At 39.4% G+C, this 21,047-nt stretch overlaps 3 protein-coding genes across 3 annotated transcripts in view; all 3 read right to left on the reverse strand.

Annotated features, from left to right (window-relative positions):
- Positions 1-311: 311 nt before the first annotated feature.
- Positions 312-2,200, reverse strand: LOC135470836 (apolipoprotein A-IV-like). The gene is made up of 3 exons (XM_064749882.1): positions 1,897-2,200; positions 883-1,078; positions 312-468 (listed from the first exon to the last, which is right to left on the reverse strand). The coding sequence occupies exons 1-3, from the start codon at positions 2,198-2,200 to the stop codon at positions 312-314; spliced, it is 657 nt and encodes a 218-aa protein (XP_064605952.1).
- A 456-nt stretch (positions 2,201-2,656) lies between these two features.
- LOC135470837 (apolipoprotein A-IV-like) lies at positions 2,657-3,406 on the reverse strand. Its single transcript, XM_064749883.1, has one exon. It carries the CDS (start codon positions 3,404-3,406, stop codon positions 2,657-2,659), a length of 750 nt encoding a protein of 249 aa, XP_064605953.1.
- A 1,846-nt stretch (positions 3,407-5,252) lies between these two features.
- The window catches only part of LOC135470343 (rho GTPase-activating protein 100F-like), a 70,358-nt gene continuing 54,563 nt past the window's right edge, over positions 5,253-21,047 (reverse strand). Inside the window, exons 3-6 of the mRNA XM_064749218.1 lie at positions 15,733-16,866; positions 13,184-13,344; positions 10,757-10,967; positions 5,253-9,765 (exon numbers count right to left, since the gene is read on the reverse strand). Coding sequence (XP_064605288.1) covers positions 9,656-9,765; positions 10,757-10,967; positions 13,184-13,344; positions 15,733-16,866 — 1,616 coding nt within the window. The 3' untranslated portion in view covers positions 5,253-9,655. The remainder of the gene's footprint in view (positions 9,766-10,756; positions 10,968-13,183; positions 13,345-15,732; positions 16,867-21,047) is intronic.

Below are 21,047 nucleotides of genomic sequence, written 5' to 3' on the forward strand. Positions count from 1 at the left end.
GTCCCAATTTTTCCCAGTAGAATTCTCACTGGACATGTTACATGTCAGTGTTGTGTTTCACCTGTACTCCCTCACTGGATGTACATTTTCCCCTGCAGATCCTCATTGGACGTGTTAATTCCCCATTACATCCTCACTGGAGGATGTTAATTTTTCCCTGGAGGTTCTCACTGGACATGTTAATTGCTCCTGTGCATCCCCACTGGAAGTGTTAATTTTCCTCTGTACATGTAGATCCTGGATATAATAATTTCCCCATTACCACCTCATTGGGCATGCTGATTTTACCCTGTAGATCCTCACTGGACATGCTATTTTTCCCATTGTGAATCCTCACTGGACATGTTAATTTTCCCCTGTAGATCCTCACTGCATGTGCTAATTTTCCCCTGTAGATCCCCACTGCATGTGCTAATTTTCCCCTGTAGACCCTCACTGCATGTGCTAATTTTCCCCTGTAGATCCTCACTGCATGTGCTAATTTTCCCCTGTAGATCATCAATGGACGCATTAGTTTACCCATATAGATCCTTGTGCTAATTTTCCGCTTGTAGATCCTCAGAGGATGTGCATGTAGATGCTCGTCTGAATGTCAATTTTCCCCTGTAGACCCTCACTGGATGTGTTACTTTTCCCCTGTAGACCCTCACTGCATGTGCTAATTTGCCCCTGTAGACCCTCACAGTATGTGTAAATGATCATTTTGTAATTGCCCCAGTGCGTCCCCACTGGAAGTGTTAATTTTCCCCTGTACTTGTAGACCCTGGATATAATGATTCCCCAATAACCACCTCACTAGGCGTGCTAATTTTACCCTGTAGATTCTCACTGGATGTGCTAATTTTCCCCTTGTAGATCGGGACGTGCTAAGTTTCCCCTTGCAGATCCTCACTGGATGTGTTAATTCTCCCCCGTAAATCCTCACAAGACGATTGTTGTAGACCCTTACTAGATGTGCTAATTTTCCCCTGTAGATCCTCACTAGACGCACTAATTTTCTCCTGTAGATCCTCACTGCACGTGCTAATTTTCCCCTGTAGATCCTCAGTGGATGTGCTATTTTTTTCCTCTGTAGATCCTCACTGGACATGTTAATTTTCCCCTGTAGATCCTCACTGCATGTGCTAATTTTCCCCTGTAGATCCTCAGTGAATGTGCTATTTTTTTCCTCTGTAGATCCTCACTGGACATGTTAATTTTCCCCTGTAGATCCTCACTGCATGTGCTAATTTTCCCCTGTAGATCATCAATGGACATGCTATTTTTCCCATTGTGAATCCTCACTGGACATGTTAATTTTCCCCTGTAGATCCTCACTGCATGTGCTAATTTTCCCCTGTAGATCCCCACTGCATGTGCTAATTTTCCCCTGTAGACCCTCACTGCATGTGCTAATTTTCCCCTGTAGATCCTCACTGCATGTGCTAATTTTCCCCTGTAGATCATCAATGGACGCATTAGTTTACCCATATAGATCCTTGTGCTAATTTTCCGCTTGTAGATCCTCAGAGGATGTGCATGTAGATGCTCGTCTGAATGTCAATTTGCCCCTGTAGACCCTCACAGTATGTGTAAATGATCATTTTGTAATTGCCCCAGTGCGTCCCCACTGGAAGTGTTAATTTTCCCCTGTACATGTAGATCCTGGATATAATGATTCCCCCATTACCACCTCACTAGGCGTGCTAATTTTACCCTGTAGATTCTCACTGGATGTGCTAATTTTCCCCTTGCAGATCGGGACGTGCTAAGTTTCCCCTTGCAGATCCTCACTGGATGTGTTAATTCTCCCCCGTAAATCCTCACAAGACGATTGTTGTAGACCCTTACTAGATGTGCTAATTTTCCCCTGTAGATCCTCACTAGACGTACTAATTTTCTCCTATAGATCCTCACTGCACGTGCTAATTTTCCCCTGTAGATCCTCAGTGGATGTGCTATTTTTCCTCTGTAGATCCTCACTGGACATGCTAATTTTCCCCTGTAGATCCTCAGTGAATGTGCTATTTTTCCTCTGTAGATCCTTACTGGACATGCTAATTTTCCCCTGTAGATCCTCACTGGATGTGCTATTTTTCCCCTGTAGATCCTCACTGGACATGCTATTTTTCCTCTGTAGATCCTCACTGGACGTGTTAATTTTCCCCTGTAGATCCTCAGTGGATGTGCTATTTTTCCCCTGTAGATCCTCACTGGACATGCTATTTTTCCCATTGTGAATCCTCAATGGACGTGTTAATTTTCCCCTGTAGATCCTCACTGCACGTGCTAATTTTCCCCTGTAGATCATCAATGGACGCATTAGTTTACCCATATAGATACTTGTGCTAATTTTCTGCTTGTAGACCCTCAGAGGATGTGCATGTAGATGCTCGTCTGAATGTCAATTTTCCCCTGTAGACCCTCACTGGATGTATTAATTTTCCCTGTAGACCCTCACTGGATGTGTAAATTTTCCCCTGTAGACCCTCACAGTATGTGTAAATGATCATTTTGTAATTGCTCCAGTGCGTCCCCACTGGAAGTGCTAATTTTCCCCTGTACATGTAGATCCTGGCTATAATAATTCCCCCATTACCACCTCACTGGGCATGCTAATTTTACCCTGTAGATTCTCACTGGATGTGCTAATTTTCCCCTTGTAGATCGGGACGTGCTAAGTTTCCCCTTGCAGATCCTCACTGGATGTGTTAATTTTCCCTCGTAAATCCTCACAAGACGTACGTTGTAGACCCTCACTAGATGTGCTAATTTTCCCCTGTAGATCCTCACTGGACGTACTAATTTTCTCCTGTAGATCCTCACTGCACGTGCTAATTTTCCCCTGTAGATCCTCAGTGGATGTGCTATTTTTCCTCTGTAGATCCTCACTGGACATGCTAATTTTCCCCTGTAGATCCTCAGTGGATGTGCTATTTTTCCTCTGTAGATCCTCACTGGACATGCTAATTTCCCCCTGTAGATCCTCACTGGATGTGCTGTTTTTCCTCTGTAGATCCTCACTGGACATGCTAATTTTCCCCTGTAGATCCTCACTGGATGTGCTATTTTTCCCCTGTAGATCCTCACTGGACATGCTATTTTTCCTCTGTAGATCCTCACTGGACGTGTTAATTTTCCCCTGTAGATCCTCAGTGGATGTGCTATTTTTCCCCTGTAGATCCTCACTGGACATGCTAATTTTCCCCTGTAGATCCTCACTGGATGTGCTATTTTTCCCCTGTAGATCCTCACTGGACATGCTATTTTTCCCCTGTAGATCCTCACTGGATGTGCTATTTTTCCCCTGTAGATCCTCACTGGACATGCTATTTTTCCTCTGTAGATCCTCACTGGACGTGTTAATTTTCCCCTGTAGTTCCTTAGTGGATGTGCTATTTTTCCCCTGTAGATCCTCACTGGACATGCTATTTTTCCCATTGTGGAGCTTAGTTTACCCATATAGAGCCTTGTGCTAATTTTCTGCTTGTAGATCCTCAGAGGATGTGCATGTAGATGCTCGTCTGAATGTCAATTTTCCCCTGTAGACCCTCACTGGATGTGTTAATTTTCCCCTGTAGACCCTCACTGGACATTGCTATTTTTCCCATTGTGAAGTTTAGTTTACCCATATAGATCCTTGTGCTAATTTTCCGCTTGTAGATCCTCAGAGGATGTGCATGTAGATGCTCGTCTGAATGTCAATTTTCCCCTGTAGACCCTCACTGGATGTGTAAATTTTCCCCTGTAGACCCTCACTACATGTGCTAATTTGCCCCTGTAGACCCTCACAGCATGTGTAAATGATCATTTTGTAATTGCCCCAGTGCGTCCCCACTGGAAGTGTTAATTTTCCCCTGTACATGTAGATCCTGGATATAATTTGCCCCTGTAGACCCTCACAGCATGTGTAAATTTTCCCCTGTAGACCCTCACTGCACCTGTTAAATTGCCCCTGTAGACCCTCACAGCATGTGTAAATGCTCATTTTCTCTTGCAGATCCTCAGTGGGCGTGCTAATTTTAACAATGAACACTCACTGGACATGTTCATGTTTTTGTAGATTGTCAATGGACGAGATAATTTTCACCTGAAGACCCTCAAAGATTTTCATTTTGTGTCAGCTAAAGGTTGACAGTCTGTTATTTTCAGTGGATCATGGCAAGGTTGGCTGTCATGAAACAGAAAAAGAAAACAGAAACTTTATAGAAAAAGCTGAAGTACACAACATTTTGATGATGGTTCAGGTCCAGGACTTTTTTTTTTTTTTTTTTTTGGACAATTCTTCACCAGAGCCAAATAGTACACAAACCACATATTTTTTTTACCTTGTAATAATGCCTAGCAGAGTACTGTCCCTTTGTAGGAACTTGTGCAGTCAAGGATAGCTGCACCGTAGATTGGGATTCAGGGTCTTGTGAACTGTAGTAATCGTTAAGCTAATCGTTAAGTAGGATTTTTAGCCGGAGACAAGAATACCTATATTTCATGACTAACACAATCACATCTAGCGTGTAGCATGTGCTAATGATTCTGTATAAATTGTCTTGGGGATAAGGACAATAGTGTGGAATATTGAAGAGAGATAACTCAATATTGCATGGTGACACATTCAATAGACATCCTACCCAGGTGGAGACTGGCAAGTCTTAATGCTTGGGTTTTTATGTCACACTCAACAATTTTTCAGTCAAGTGGTAAATGAATGAATGCTTTTGGTTTAACGTGATACTTAACAATTTTTCAGTCATATGACGAGAAGGAGTTGTGTGTGTATATATACCATGTTTTCTAGTGGCAGGTCGAATCCAAGCTGCTGAAGTGCTGTTGCTGACACCAGACAGGACACCTCACACCCAGTTATATTATTGATACTGGGTCAAAAAGTCCTTGCTCTAACCCCTCGGTCCTGAGCAACAAGCGAGGCAGCAACAAGTACCATTTTTTTTACCAAGTCTTTGGTTTGACCCAACCCAGGTTTGATCCCAGGTCTCCTGACCTCCATGATCCTTTGGTGATGAGGAGTCGCTAGGTGTGTGTACAAATACTGTGGTCTTGTGGCAGGGCCAGTTCAAGCCATTAACATGTTTTCATAAACCAAAACAGGCAAGATTATCCAGACTATCAAAAACTTGTTTACAATCCCAAATTTATCACAAATGATACAAAAACTTTTTATTTTTGTAACAATAACTGAGCAAGAAACAAAAAGTGAACGAGAAACACATTTCTGTTGACAATGTGCAAACAGAATTAAAACAATATTTACCACCACATATCGATAACATAAATCACTGAAATGTTCGCATAACACAATACTAATTTAAAACCAGTTTGTTTTCTGAAACAGAATATTGTTTTACAAGAATAGAGTTTAAATGTACAAAGGAGAGGTCTCTATACTTACATCAGTGCTATTAACTTAGGTATATATATATACATATATGTCTATATATATATATATATTAGACAATTTTTTTGTTGTTAATTGAAATATACACAAACTGTGAGCCAATCGGAATAGTGGATTCTTCTCCAATCACAGTTCTGCCTAGCAAGCCAATCAACAAACATGACACACAATATCTGGCCCAATCACAGCTATGCAAACAAATGTACATAGCAGGGTCAAAATTTCATTTCGTCACAACACAATATGTATTTCAGTCATTTCACATCATCTGTGATCAGCGCATTAAATCACTTCTCACAGGAACATTTTAAACAATTCCATATATTATTTTTTTTTCGTTGTTTACAATTTGGATAAACAACACTTTGATTTTTTACTTTCAACAGTCGTCAGTCTACAGTTATCAAAACAAATTTAAGATGACCCAACTGCAATGGATAGAAACTCTTCTTAATTTTCTAAGACTTTACCATCAAATACATGTAAATAAATAATTTTGAAAACAAAATCTAAAGTAGCACCACAGAACAATACATATCGCAAAAGGCACAGAAACAGGTGATTCTGAACACAAGGTTGCGAAACAAGTTTTGCACACAATGCAAAAAACCTACTGAAAAGCAGTTCATCAAACAATGTCTTCATTCCAGCCTGCAAACAATCAAACTGAAGTACATCGAATTTTAAAGCATACATTTTCTGTTTGATAACCAGAAACATCTGATCCGATACCAGTGTGGAAAAGGGATTTGTACAAACCAGGCATGAAAATATGGGGCTAGCCACAATATTTGGCACTTACAAGTTCGTAGATGTTTGACGGTGAAATAAGAGACTGCATTAAGGGGTCTACAGCCCAGAACAACACGACTGACTTATTAGTAGGCACCTCATTCACTCACACAATTTGCACGCTCTGATGAAATCCAAAAATTTTCTTTGGGTACCAAACAAGCTAGCCAAGTAACATCTAGTGAGTTGGCAGTCTATCAGTAATGTTTGCTGCTGTGAAAGAATTTGTTCGCGTGCTGGGAACATTTTCAAACTCTTCTGAGTTCCAGTTTTGAGTGGAATTTGGGTAGCTATCTGATCACTGCAGACACCTTTCTGGCTAAATACAGTATTTCATCCAAAGTTAGCTTTTTTCAGTGCCACATTTCTGATTGACTCATTCACCTGTAAATCATAGGTTAACTTTTTTTGTACTTTGAGAAGTCTGATTGATTTCTTATCACAAACAGCTAAGTGTGGGCATCCGAAATATCAGTTTAGGGCCTTTGCATGCTTCTGAAAGTTAAATAATGCAGACCTCCATTAGTCAATGACTGCTTGTGTCATTTCTGCTGAGACTGAAAAAACTATGCAGACTGAGAAGAGGAATCCTGTAAGGTTGTCGAACAATCATATACAGTGTACTAAATTTAAAACCACACCATCAATAAATAATATGGAACAGTACATAGTGATGAAATGCAGCAAGACATCTGGAACCATGGAGCATACAACTAAAAACTAATTCAATTTGTGACCCCAAATAATACGATTTTGAATCTTATGACACTTTGGACTCGTTACAAAAACTAAAGTTTTATCAATACAGTTACAAACTGCAAGTCTGGTTACACACATAGTCTGATAAAATGTCTTAGAATGCAGTACATAAACATGTGAAAAGCTGCGCAGTACGAGAACAAGCGTAGCTGAAACTTCAGGATACGTGTAAAGTACACAGAATTTCCCGCCCTATGTGGCCTGGCTGTCTGACTGTGGCAGTTTAAAAATGGCAGTGTTATAGGTCCTTATCTTTCAAACCTTCAACTGCTTCATGCTCTATAGACTACGGCAATACTCTTGATTTAGCCACGCCCATCTATCTGCTTTACGGACATTAGGAAAGCCACGATTTGTTGTCCACTCTATTTACATGTACATACAAATATGCCCATTCTAAAATTCTAAAGCTAGGGTGATATCAAAACGAATCAAATGGCCTGGTAATCAACAGCTATGGAAGGCGGGTCAGATTGAGGTACCTTTTCTCAAGCAGTGGCGACTTGGCTCCAAGCTGATCTGACCATTCTTTTCATGCAATGATTAAGTACTACATTCCTCGTTTGCCTCACAAAACGTCACCGCAAAGCAAAAACGAACAACAGACTACATAAGTATGGCCCGCATTATTTTATACAGGAAAAGTTCTTCATTATATTAAGCTCATCAGATAGACAAATGTAAAAAGAATTCCTACGTCAATTAGAAATTCAGAATGAATCATTACAATAATTCACATACAACTAAACTTTTGTTAAATGGTCATGTAAGTGATGACAAATACTGTCTGTTCTTCTGATTAATCATACAGTGTAGCTCTTTTGGACAAGCAATTACACTTTAGAAACCAGATTTTAATAATCAGCCAATTTCATCAATCAACCATTCTTAGAGATCTCAGACTGATTACATAAATGCCAAAAACTCCAAAAAATAAATTTCACTAGTGTAAATATTGTTCAATGTGTAAATAATGCAATTGAAAAATCAATTTTTTCACCATGAGAAAAAGAAAAAAAATTAATAAAAAAAACAAAACAAAAAATACTGAAATGAAAAGATATATTCTATACATAAACTTCAATATATTCTTATAATTTAATATGCCATAAACTCATAAATCCATCAAAACCACAGTAAATGGAATGCTTTGCAGACAAACACACTGCATATGTATAAACATCAACTAATATACCTCAAATTGTCAAATACAATAACTATGTAATAGAATAACAATACCATCAACAAAATAAATATATATTTTAAACAAATATAGGTGTAGCAATTCTACTTCAAATAAATAGACCTATAAAGAAACATTACAGTTAAAAACAATACTTTAAAATGCAATAAATTAATGATAGTTTGTGATCATTGTGAGACCAGAAAACTGTGTGTAGACACAAGCAGAACAACCCACATTTTCAAGCCAAAAAATGGCACTTTTCTTTTGAATACTGACTTTACGATTTACTTGCTGTGCTATAAGAGTCTGGATTCTTCATTTCAGCCAACAATAGCCAAAAACAGGTTTTCCCTTTTAATGAACATGAACAAAAGAGTGCTTGTAGCATCAACCAGTGATGCTCTAATCCAAATATATCAGTGACTAGAGAGGCGTATGAGACACTTCAGTCACATCCTTATTTCCCATAGGAAGATATCCGACAAATCCGTCTTACTTATGGGATAATATTAAACGTGCCTATTTGAAACAGTACATGTTATTAATCATGAAAACTGACTCTTCTGAAGGATACATTAAACATGCCAACTGTTTCCAAGGAATGAGTATGAAAATCTCCTCATTAATAAATGGAGGATCAGACAACCTTCAGCAAAACAGAGTATTTCACCGTCTCAATACACACAGGCCTCTAGGCTGCTTATTACTCTGTTAAAAGTAGATGGACAAGAGATGTACCTTATGGTTCAAAATTTATGCCAACAGTTATTATCTTTTGTAAGATATAAAATATTTGCTGACATCTTTCACGACAGTTGTACTCATCCCCCTGCAGGTGGAAAATGATTATGGCTTGACAGCACTTCAGTTATATGGCAGCCAGACTTCAGCGACTTTCTCAGTAGGAACAATGCTATCCAGTGATTACGATGATTATGTTGTCCACTGACTGGCTGAAATTCACATGGTCAACATTGTAACAGGGACTTTAATCATCCAAAAACTTGAGAACTGACTACAATAAATTGGTTTAACTGGCTAAATACACCAGTGTAATACCTTAATTCATGTGTCAGGCTGAAAATGCAAACTGAAAAGCTATCTGAACCATGCTGCCAAACTGTTCAAGTCCCAGAACACAACAGATAAGACACATATGCAGCAGTAATTAGGGAAGCTGACAAAGTCGATCATTTTACAAAATGTTATTCTCATGAACAATCAGTCATAGTTTCTTCTGCTGTTGTTGTTGTTGTTCAGGTATTATTACACAAATGTGCATGACGGTGATTCAGATAGGGGTTAATCAATCTGAGAAGCCACTTTCTGAGTTGATTTGAGTAGAATGAATCTGTGCGTCATCAGCGTATGTTGACATTCACACTTCTACAGCTTGTTTATCACCTCCTATTTCCACTGTAACTGAGCATCAACTGTGCATGTAATCAGGCCTGGCCGAGATTCTCCCAGCCAGGGGCAGACAACCCATGTGAGAAGAGCTGTGCCTTACATGTGGCACTGTCTGATTAACTGGCTGACGGTTCCTGACCCCCGACAGAGGGTACATCTGAGGGAGGTTTGGGAGAGGCCCTAGTGTCTGAGGACACGCTGGCTTGATCTGTCACTGACAACATATCTGTAAATAGAAAATTACAACAATTTCAACATACAGGCAAGACTGTACTCAGACTGTTTTAATGGCTGTGAGGGTATCAGATCGTATGTATTAATGGTTACCTCTATTTCCATATATTGTTTTGGGTTTTGTTAACATAAAGTAAAGTTAACGTAGTAACATTCAAAACATGCATATACTGAAGTTTCAAATCCCAGTACTCTGCCAATCCCCTTGCACAGAAAACTTTAATAGGAAAGCACAAAGAATGTCAACCTGACCGTGTGTATACATGTAAATAGCTATTGACTATTTGATTTTACTTTCTGATTGAGGTTTTATGCTGTGCTCAAGAATATTTCACTTATATGACTGAGCCAAGGGTACAACCCACCACCATCCACATGTTGCTTGTTGACTGATGACTAGACTCAGGATTGTGTAACGAGGCCAATATTTGACCCACAACAATCTGCAGGTAGCTGGTAGACGTTCCCACATACGACACACCAGAGTGGAAGTGTTTAAAGAATACCATACTAGGAGCAGCACCAAAAGCAAGATTTTATGTCCCATTATTCTGGCCTCTAAAAATTTTTCGGACAAATTTTCTTTATTTTTTTATTTGATTGGTGTTTTACGCCCTACTCAAAAATATGTCATTTATACGACGACGGCCAGCACTATGGTGGGTGGAGGCCGGGCAGAGCCCGGGGGAAAGCCATGACCATCCGCAGGTTGCTGAAGGACCTTCGTATGTACCGCCGGAGAGGAAGCCAGAATGAGCTGGAATTGAACCCAGAATGAGCTGGTGAGAGACTCCTGGGCCATTACGCTACGCTAGCGCGCTGTCCAACTGAACTACGGAGGCCTTCGGACAAATTTTAGGTCAAATACCAGCTCAGTAATTTCTGCACAGTTATGACTACAGTGTAAATTTTATTAAAACTGTAACGACAGCTACATGTAAATCTACTCCTTAGTGATAAGACAAAAGTAGCGTACCACATACCGCCATCATCTGCCCAGATCTCCAGCAAGTACTTGAGCACTTCAATGTGTTTCTTGAGTTCGACCGGGAAGGAAGCTGCTGCCATACTACTGGGGGCTGGACACAGCAACACCGGGCCGAAACACACAGCAAGGTTGGACACGGTCATTTTGTTGGCCTCACTTTTCGAAGCAATCTTTCTCAAGTGATTTAGCACCAATGACATGGTATCCTGAAAGACAATAAAATCAAACTTATAAATTACAAATTTAAACCAAAGGGAATAAAGACAGAAAACATGTACTGTATTGAATTCATATTTTTAGAACAAATAATAGCACTGCTGAAAGTTAAAAGTTACATTTCTACCTGTTTTTTTTTCCAATGTCGATCCAAAATGGATCTTACAAAGAAAAAAGCAAGATGTATGTACTGAAACAGTCAACATGGTCAAACTGAACCATACATGTAATTACACAAACATATAAGCGTGTAACAACCTTCTGGCTTGGGATATATGTGTGTAAGCAATATCAATGAGCTTCACTCCATTCACAAAAAGTTCTCATTAAAATCAGACTCAAGATGTCATCAAAATTGGAAGAAAAGCATGTAATCATTGCTATTGTGAGGATTTGAATAATACACAAAATTACAACTTTTTATGCACAACGATATACATAATAGCAATGTATCTCAGAAGGAGGCTGAATTCAAAGTTACTGCCCTTGGCCGGGTTGTTCAAAACTGTCTTAGACTTAACACCAGCTTTAACTTTAAGCCAAGTCTTCAGAAATTGTACTTGACATAAAAATAATTGTGTAACAGTGTATGAAGTGTGAACGAAATCTACTGCTGTTCCATTTGGTTTCTGTATAACTGCATTAGTTGCTGGATTTTGTTTAAAATCGTGAATATATGATGTGACTAAATACCAGTATTAGCTGATGCACTTTTGAATTACTGGGCCCTTGTCATTAGCTAAAGAAATTTCATCATTCTGAAACAGTATGATGCATAAATCTCTCTGTACAGTGTAACACTTAATCGTCCTGTTGTTATCACATCAAACAACAAAGACATACATGTAAGTTCAACATGGTCTAAAGCTAATATATCTGTTTAATATATTTATTTATATTAACTGATTTTGAGCAAAAAAAAAGAAAAAAAAAACAAAGAACAAGTTTAAGTGCTCAACACTACTCAATCCTCACATATTTTCTCAGAAACAAATCAATGCCTCTGCAAAATGAGACACCATCATTTTACTCCTGTGCAAGAGGCAATCAGGCAATTTCTCACCAGTGGTATTCCCAAAGGGGCAATAACTCTGCATACAGCCACAAATTACTGTTGGCCTAGACATGAACATGCCAAATTCATAACTCTCCCTGTCATCTGCCTGTGTTTGTGTTTTGCTTTTTCAGCTCAATATCTCATCAATCAGTTACCGCTTGTATGACAGTTGAGCAGTGCCAGTGGTAAGACTTGGCATCAGCCTAACTCCAGCAGCACATCAGGGCCAATCTGTGGGCCTTTATGTATTGTACACTGATGTGACTTGTACATATTCACATGTTGTACTCAGGATGTCTATCATACGCCATTGGCATAAACATGGCAATCCATGCAGCTGGAAAATGCCTTCTACAGCTCCACAAGTTTGCCACTAGCTGCTGTGCAGAGTTTAAAGGCATCATCACAGCACTTCTGCATTTTCATATCCTATACACTTTGTGACTACGGTACATGTAAATTCTGTTTAGTTCTTCCCCATGGAAACTTTTGCAGCGACTTTTTTTGTGATGGTTTGACAGAAGAGGACGTTTTGGAAAGACATTCTGTACACTGATCAACTCACTAGGTAGGTTTTGGGTAGACATTCTCTATAATGATCAACTCACCTGCATTCTGTTAGCAACTCACCTGCTTGGTTTTGGGTAGATATTCTCTATACTGATCAACTCACGTGGTTGATCTTGGGTAGACATTCTGTGTACTGATCAACTCACCAGGTAGGTTTTGCATAGACATTCTCTATACTGATCAACTTACCAGATAGGTTTTGCGTAGACATTCTCTATACTGATCAACTCACCAGGAAGGCTTTGGGTAGACATTCTCTATACTGATCAACTCACCAGGAAAGGTTTTGGGTAGACAGACTGTGTACTGATCAACTCACCAGGTAGGCTTTGGGTAGACATTCTCTATACTGATCAACTTACCAGATAGGTTTTGCGCAGACATTCTCTATACTGATCAACTCACCAGGAAGGTTTTGGGTAGACATTCTCTATACTGATCAACTCACCAGGAAAGGTTTTGGGTAGACAGACTGTGTACTGATCAACTCACCAGGTAGGCTTTGGGTAGACATTCTCTATACTGATCAACTCACCAGGAAAGGTTTTGGGTAGACAGTCTTTGTACTGATCAACTCACCTGGTTGGCTTTGGGTAGACATTCAAGAATACTGAGCATAAGTTTGGCGCTCCCGTCTGGGTCGTCTGGTAGACGGACACTCAGCGCATCAAGAAGCATTTGATAGAGGGCGTTTGTCACCAAGGGTTCAGGCAGTTCACGGAGGTAGTCTTTCAGAACACCTGAAACAAGTCAAGGTCACATGTTGGAACAATCATGTATGTGTAAGAGTTGGATCCCATGGTCTATAACAGGTCATTCCGGTATGCATGTTAAGTACGGTAAAACACAAAATTCCTGTGTCGTGTATTAGAATCAATGTTAAAGCAAATGTTATGGTTTCTGCTTCAAAAAGTACTACATGTATGGAGCTGAGGTTTTGCATTCACATGTCTCCAAAAGGTTAGCTCTTATGTAGCTTTACTATCGTTACATATAGGGCATTAATCAGACTAATCTTACATGTGGCTACCTTTCAAGACTTAGGTCTGGTACATGTATGACTAGAACACAGGACATCCACCCTGCCTGCCCACTTTGCCCTACACAATCTTGCAGAAGAACCCACCCCTCCTAATCACCATGATCATGGGAGTGTGATACACATACATGTAATACGGCACTTCCTGGAAATGTGTTCTCAGAAGGAAGAGATGGTCTAATTCATGTATATGTGTACAGCAATCACATGTTTTTTATTTTTAATTTATCTTTTCACCCTTTTTCTAAATGTAAAATAAGCCATATTGTACATTGCTGTTCCTTCTAAATGATTACATAACATAAGCATATGGACATGGTATCCATGAAACACTGCATTTGATAGAGGATGTATGAAAAAATGGTGCGAAAATCACTGATCATCAGTATGCATGAGCCTGTGTCAAACAAGTTTACATTCAACTGGCTCAACTACCATGCTATTGGGCCTCACTAATGTCTGTTAAGAGTGTAGGATTTCGAAAAATAATTGACTATGATTATAGTCAATATGTGATTCTGGCCGTCAAGTTTCCTGCATGCTAGGTCTATGACATCAGGCGGTTCCCACAGCAAAGGTAAGAAATACAAGTGTGTGTCAGTGGTCACCATTACAGACGTGTTAAAACAACCTAGAGTGACAACCAGTCAAGATGTTACATGTACATATATGTGCAGCCAGGCCTACTCTACAGATTCCTGACCAGCAACACCATCATCATCCAGTCACTCAGAGCTTGATGTGGAACCAGATTTAGAGGCCAGAATACAAACATTTCACTTTGTTGTTTTTCATTTCATTTTGTTTAATCAGAGGAACCATGTGCGATGTATGTGGTACATACATGTACATGTAAAACTTCACTCAGGCCAGCCATAAAATAATAAAGTCATTATCCAGCTGTTGGTCTGTTTACATGTACCTTTACATGTATATCAGTTTACCAATATGCATGTAGCATGTGTCACTCTTCAAGCCTCGTTGTATATTTTTTGTATATATTGTACGAATATTTTCTCAGGGAAAAATAGCTGTGCTGTTTACCTTATTATAACAGCTGCATGCCTGGAAATAATTTTTAAGATGAAAAAGAGCAAAATGGCAAATCTTCCAGCGATTCACATTATTAAAAAAGTTACTACATGTATGTTATTTATATGGCGGTTGTGTCCTGTACCAAACAGCTGGCCCACGTCAAAATACTGTTTGGTGAAGGACACTGTCTGGATAAAGATCTAGCCCATGTCATGCCAAATACAACTTCTCAACGTAAATTTAATTCAAAATGATAGGACTAATATGTGAACATGTGTCTATAAAATCTCACTCTAAAACCACTGATACATGTATGTCACACTTTCTTGTCCTGCTGCTCATTTCCACGTTTGAGCTTGTTAGATACATGCAGAAGCTATGGTGTAATTTTAGTCACATGGCAGACTGACTTGCTCTGTGACCACTGCTGTCATGTTAGCCAGGTGCATGGCAGGTTATGTCAGTCCACAACGATTCTGAAGAAGGATCAGTACTTGTGACTTCATGACATGTCTTTTTGTTGGATCACACCCTCATGATGTTATCCATACTGTTTCATTAGATGTACATACACGTTTCAAAGGGAGGTAATCTACTACACGTATACCCCTTTTATTATGCATCAGAATTTGTTTGATAGAAGAGAATACACGTACATGCACATTGCATAGTTTTTTCTTCCCTTACTGACTTAATAGTGACTTTGGAAAACCATCTCTACTCTTGTAGCCATTCAGGTCTAAGCTGTGAAGTCCAGTCCTCTTCTGTGAACATTTCATTCATTTTTGCTCACGTTTCAGGGAGCAAACATTCAGTGTGATGTCATGCAAGACTCAATATTTAGCAACAGAATAGTACACTCCAGGTAGAAATCCTATACCATTATTAAAGTATACATGTACATTTATGCTCATACTAAAATGAGGGAATTGAGAGATTAGTCATCTCACTGACCAAATCACAGTTTAAGTTCATTTTAAGGACCTTGATTTGGACAAATCACCGAGAAAACATTTAATTGGGTAAATGTACCTGCTCAAGTATTTGTACTTACCTGTCACAACATGAATATCAGACACATGATCAGGGGAGAGATCCACCGCTTTGGGGTTTATTTCAAAGGCTGTCCGCAATTCGGCCTTTCGCTTAGCCGAGCCACACAGTCTGTAAATGCCTACGGACTCCAAGCCTCGGGCTTCTATCTCATCTATACACTTTTTCACAAGAATAGGAACCTGCAAGCCAGAATTTTCACGGCGTATAACAGTCTCCAAATCCACCCCAAATAATGCATTTTTCTTCTGAGAAGGCAACCGCTGCAATGAAATTGCTGGTTCTTTGTACGACATTTCCACATAAAGAATGCCCTTGGGTTCCATGTAGACTGCGAGTTTCTGGTTACGTGACTTTTCCCCCAGTCCAGGTAACAGTACAGATCCATGGAAACACAGGCGATGTCGGAAGTTTGGGTCCCAGTTGTAAACAAGGAATGAGAGCTCTTTTGAATTGTCTAATTCTAGGTCAAAACATTCATCCCAATCGAAATTGACAGCACCAGTTCGAATCATAGTCCGAGCTTTGTTTTCGTTGTCAATGGCCACAACACAGTATAAGTCTCGCAGAGTTGTCCTGGAGGATTTGAGGCCTTGGCCTGTAAGAATGTGCACTCCCAGCATTCCATCCAGGCCGGCAATGCGATCCAGTTCCAGACGCTTACGCAGGTCAGCCTTGTACGGTTCATACTCCTCATAATCCAACTGAAGGGGCTTTTTGATCAGGTAGAGATCCTTGTATCTTGACACCGACTTGGCCAGACTTTTCCCATCTGTGTCGTACATGCGAGTTTTGTCCGGAGAGAGAGCACCAACTGTGGACGATTTGCTGACCCGACCTCCTTTAGGAGACTGCATCACAGACTTGGTTTTGTGTGGTTGTGGATGTTGTTGTTGATGTTGTTCCTGAGATGAATCCAGGCGATCCTCCATTTGGTAAGTCATGTAGCTCAGCAGGGAGTCGGCACTGTGCTTGCGGACCATGCGCGGTTGTAGGGTGCTGGCAGTGGTTTGTGCGGAAGTGGCTCGCCGTGACGGTGATGGGGACCCGCGCGTGGAAGCCCCGGATAAGGTGGCAGAGCTGTACTCCTCAGTGTCAGATGGGGTTCCTGATGAACGAGGCAGTGATAAAGGAACTGTCAAACATACAACAACACATACTCATAAATATCGTTTTCTCATCATGTATATGTACTTTAAACTTAAATCTTAAAGCTGCATGGGTCAATTCTACAAGCTTCTCTAACTTAAAAAAACAATAAAATAGCATATTCAAATGCAGCTAATTCTCCTGCAGCTTTATGCTTAAAGATGTTTGTCCTGCATCTGAACAATGGGGGCAGTTTCCTTTGGTCTCTGTCCCATTATAAACATGTCTTCAGAAACACTAGTACCATGTGAGTACACTACATTAACACACCCCATTTCTGAAATATAAATGAAGCTCATTCATTTAACCTAGACTTAGACGGTAAATAGACAATTACATGCCTCGTTAAGTGTCCATGATTTTCCAAAGTTAGTAATTTAATATACCAGTATTACTGTGTTCCTGACCATCAGTTACAGACACTGTCATACTGTAAACCGCTCTGTACTGAAACAAAAGCTGCAGACCCATCACACAAACTGCTTGGAAGCTGTAAAATAGCAGGCCATTCTAGTTTTTTCTTGGTTGACTCATACCCAAAGTGAAGCATAAAGACAATTAAACATATGATTTATTTATTTATTTATTTGATTGGTGTTTTACGCCATAGTCAAGAATATTTCACTTATACGATGGCGGCCAGCATTATGGTGGGTGGAAACCAGGCAGAGCCCAGGGTAAACCCATGACTATCCGCAGGTTGCTGCCAGACCTTCCCACGTAGGGCCAGAGAGGAAGCCAGCATGAGCTGGACTTGAACTCACAGCAGCCACATTAAACATATGAAGGGAAACTGACAAATTTAGATTAGTGCATGTACATAAAACTTAAAGTCGTGGAAATAATTCCTTTTTAATAACCTAATTCCTCACCCTATTCGCGCATGAAAGAGCAACTTTCAGGGAGATGTATGCACCTTTTCGATTTGATTTCAGGGACGAAACTATATTGGTTGGGTTGACCAATTTCAAGACTTCACAAGAAGTATAATTCTACTTTCAGAATCAGTCTACACAGAAAAATATCTCTGATTATGCTTGAATAAACACCTTGCAAACATGCAAGGAAGAATTACAGCACGTCTCGAATGGACTAGAGTACATGTATTTGAACAAATCTGTCTGTTGCAGGAGACAGATAATAATAAAGATGTACCAATTTAGTCATACATGTACATGTCAGAATTAACCTGATATATTCATCTTATAACGGGACACTCCCCCCCCGCTCCCCTCCCAACACCCTTGGACTGGTCAATCTACATTTGTAAATAAATCAGATCCGCTCCCTCCAATGTGTAATGCAACTTAAGCTGTTCATGCATACTGTATGCATTCATGTACATGAGAAATGCCACTAATTCTAGACATTTGCAGTGTGTCATGTTGATCAGGTCATACATCACTGGTCATATAAGGTCACTTGATCTTACTATTAATATTTCTTCACAAAATATCTCATTCAATATGTCTACATTTCATTTTAGTGCATAATAATAGTAACAAGGCATTCAGAGAATCCCACCAGCTTGCCTGCTACAGCAGTCAACCAGACAATGGAATCAGAATAGAGATAAAAGTTGTAAAGTTTTGTGGGAAGTTTGTGCACAAAATTGAGGCAGTGGTCTATGATATGCAAATTGTGAACTGCATGCGGCAATCCGTGAACAATTCCAACGCTGTGAATGGCTGAGCAAATGTTGCCCTACGGTGGTAAAAAAACTTACTTGTGGGGTGTTCAAGTACATGTATTAAATTGCTGGATTGGTCTTCGATATGCAAATCACTTCCCATGATTGGCTATCCGTGTACTATGGGTGGCCATTGCAGCCCTCTGATTGGCTGAACAAATACTTAGTTGACAACAGTCACTGTCTGCGTGGATGGTTTAAACATTACGTCATAGCATAGGAAGGCACATGCATCGGCCAGTGTCATAGGCTCCTAGTACTAATAATATAGATGTGGAAAGCTTTCTAAAGACACTGTGTATACCAAATAAATTGGTATACACCAAGGTAAATTCTGACACTCTACAATTCTGGTCAAGTAGCTAGAGAGACTTATTTAGATAAGTGATTGCATAAGACACTGTAAGATGAAAGGTTTGTACAAATATGTGTTTACAGGAGTCAATCTGAATGTGTTCACAAAACAGGAAAATGGTAAAATTGCCAGAGGAACCCATACCCTTCTTTTCTCCTACATGTAGGTAGGCATGTGAATAAAAATTGTAGCCCTACATGAAACTTTTCTTGATTACAAAAATGGTAAATCTGGCAAAGTCCATCAATAAGCAATAAAATCATAGCAACCCTGTATACAAGAAATTGTTGCCCTGCAGGGAGGCTTAATTTCTAGAGAACATAGTAAAGAAAACAAATTGAAGTTTATATAACTAATAAATTTTTGAACTGAAAGCCTATCAAATTAAAATCATTGAAAAACATTCACAACGCCTATAAAACTAAAATCAATAAAATAGTTCAACCTTCCATCAGTGAACCCTTTGTAGACGTACACAGGCGAAAAGAAATACAAAAAAAAAACACAAACAAAACAACTTTCTATCGCTGTATGTTGGAGATCCACGCATGATGACCATTATACAGGAGTTAAAAAAAGCTTAACCTGCCATCTGAGTATTATGTGCATTTATACACGATACCTTAAACCAGGGAACAAAAAAAAAAAAAAAAAGCCTAACCTTCAATCCATGTTTGACAGCCCAATATACAAGAGCTAAAAAAAAAGCTTAACCTGCCATCCGAGTAGGTGCATTTCCACACCATACCTTAGACTAGCAAGCAAAATAAAAAGCCTAACCTTCAACCACATGTATGACAGCACAATACACAATCGCTAAAAAAACAACGATTAACCTTCCATACGAGTATATGCATTTACACACCACACCTTAAACTATTGAGCTTACCAACTAAGTTTAACCTTCAATCAATGAATCAGAGCCCATTATACATGTACAGGAGATAGTAGAAAAAACTTAACCTTCAATCCATGTACGAGAGTCCATTATACAGGAGCTAAAAAAAAAAAAAAGCTCAACTGGACACTGACACTTTTTCCTGCTCTCACAATACCTCGCCTTACTTTATACAAGCGAGCCAAAAATGACTCTTAGTGACTATTTATACATGTACCTCTTAGTGAACATAATGTCCCTGGCGTACACATGTACACAATGACACAGATGTCATGGATTCTGAACTACATGTACATGCTTCTACTGTACACACAAAGTACACACATGTACACAAGTTAACGCCCTATTCTGACAAAATGAACACGGGAAGAGATTGGGAAAATAGGAAAAAATTGGAAATGAGATGGCTTGATTTCAAATTCTGGCTTAATCCATGCAAGTATCTGAACATGCACTCTGCATGTACATGCCTATTTCAGGAGTGCTTCCAATTACGACCACACTTCACAAAAATGCCCTGGTTTCATCACTATAATACATACATGTAGTTAACATCTATATACTAAGTCATAAGGGTTCTAACTGCCTTTAATAGGCCAGATCGATTTAAATTTTGGTTTTTTGTGCAAAATGAATCTTGTTCAATTTTCCAACAAGGCTACATAAACAAAATTAAAACAAAAATCAAAATTAATCATCGGATTTGTTGGATGTGTGGACTGTCCCAGTTCCTGTTATAATTCATAATAAGTCATATAAATGTACAGAAAACCTTAAAGAACAGGAAAATCATATAATACATTAACAGGGCTCGAAATCAGCACTGGTTCGGTGATCCGTACTACGATTTATATGTGATGTCAGACTTTGAACTTTGCGTCCATCGTCAAGCTGCATGAAATCAGTACACAACACAAATCTTTCTGAGTCAGGACCAGTGAACTTGTGGGTTGACCAACAGAACTCAGAGAGTACTGCTCTTAGTGTCCACTCTGACTTTCAAACCCTGATTATGATCGGACAAAGCGCAAATTTTGAATTTCTTTGTGTCAGGTTGCCTGTAAAACACAGAATAAAACTGGTGTCGTCTTACACAACACTGAACCTCTGTACATGACGGGTGTTACAAGTGTGTGAATTACATGTACACGTACAGAGTAATCTTTCACCGGTCTTAGCTCCCAGGGTTCAGCCAGCTCTACATGGAGACTATTCATAATGGTA

This window comes from Liolophura sinensis, chromosome 7, assembly GCF_032854445.1.
Source record: "Liolophura sinensis isolate JHLJ2023 chromosome 7, CUHK_Ljap_v2, whole genome shotgun sequence".
NCBI classification, from domain to species: Eukaryota; Metazoa; Mollusca; class Polyplacophora; order Chitonida; family Chitonidae; genus Liolophura; species Liolophura sinensis.

Excerpts from the sequence above, each read along its gene's own strand:
- LOC135470836 (XM_064749882.1), bottom strand. The coding sequence starts at position 2,200 with ATGTCCAGTGAGGATCTACAGGGGAAAAATAGCACATCCACTGAGGAT. Across the intron at positions 1,079-1,896 it reads GGGGAAAATTAGCACGTGCA|GATCTACAGAGGAAAAAAAT; the intron begins GTGAGGATCTAT and ends ATGTCCAGTGAG. Across the intron at positions 469-882 it reads AACACATCCAGTGAGGATCT|TGAGGATCTACAGGGGAAAA; the intron begins GCAAGGGGAAAC and ends TAGCACATGCAG.
- LOC135470837 (XM_064749883.1), bottom strand. The coding sequence starts at position 3,406 with ATGTCCAGTGAGGATCTACAGGGGAAAAATAGCACATCCACTAAGGAA.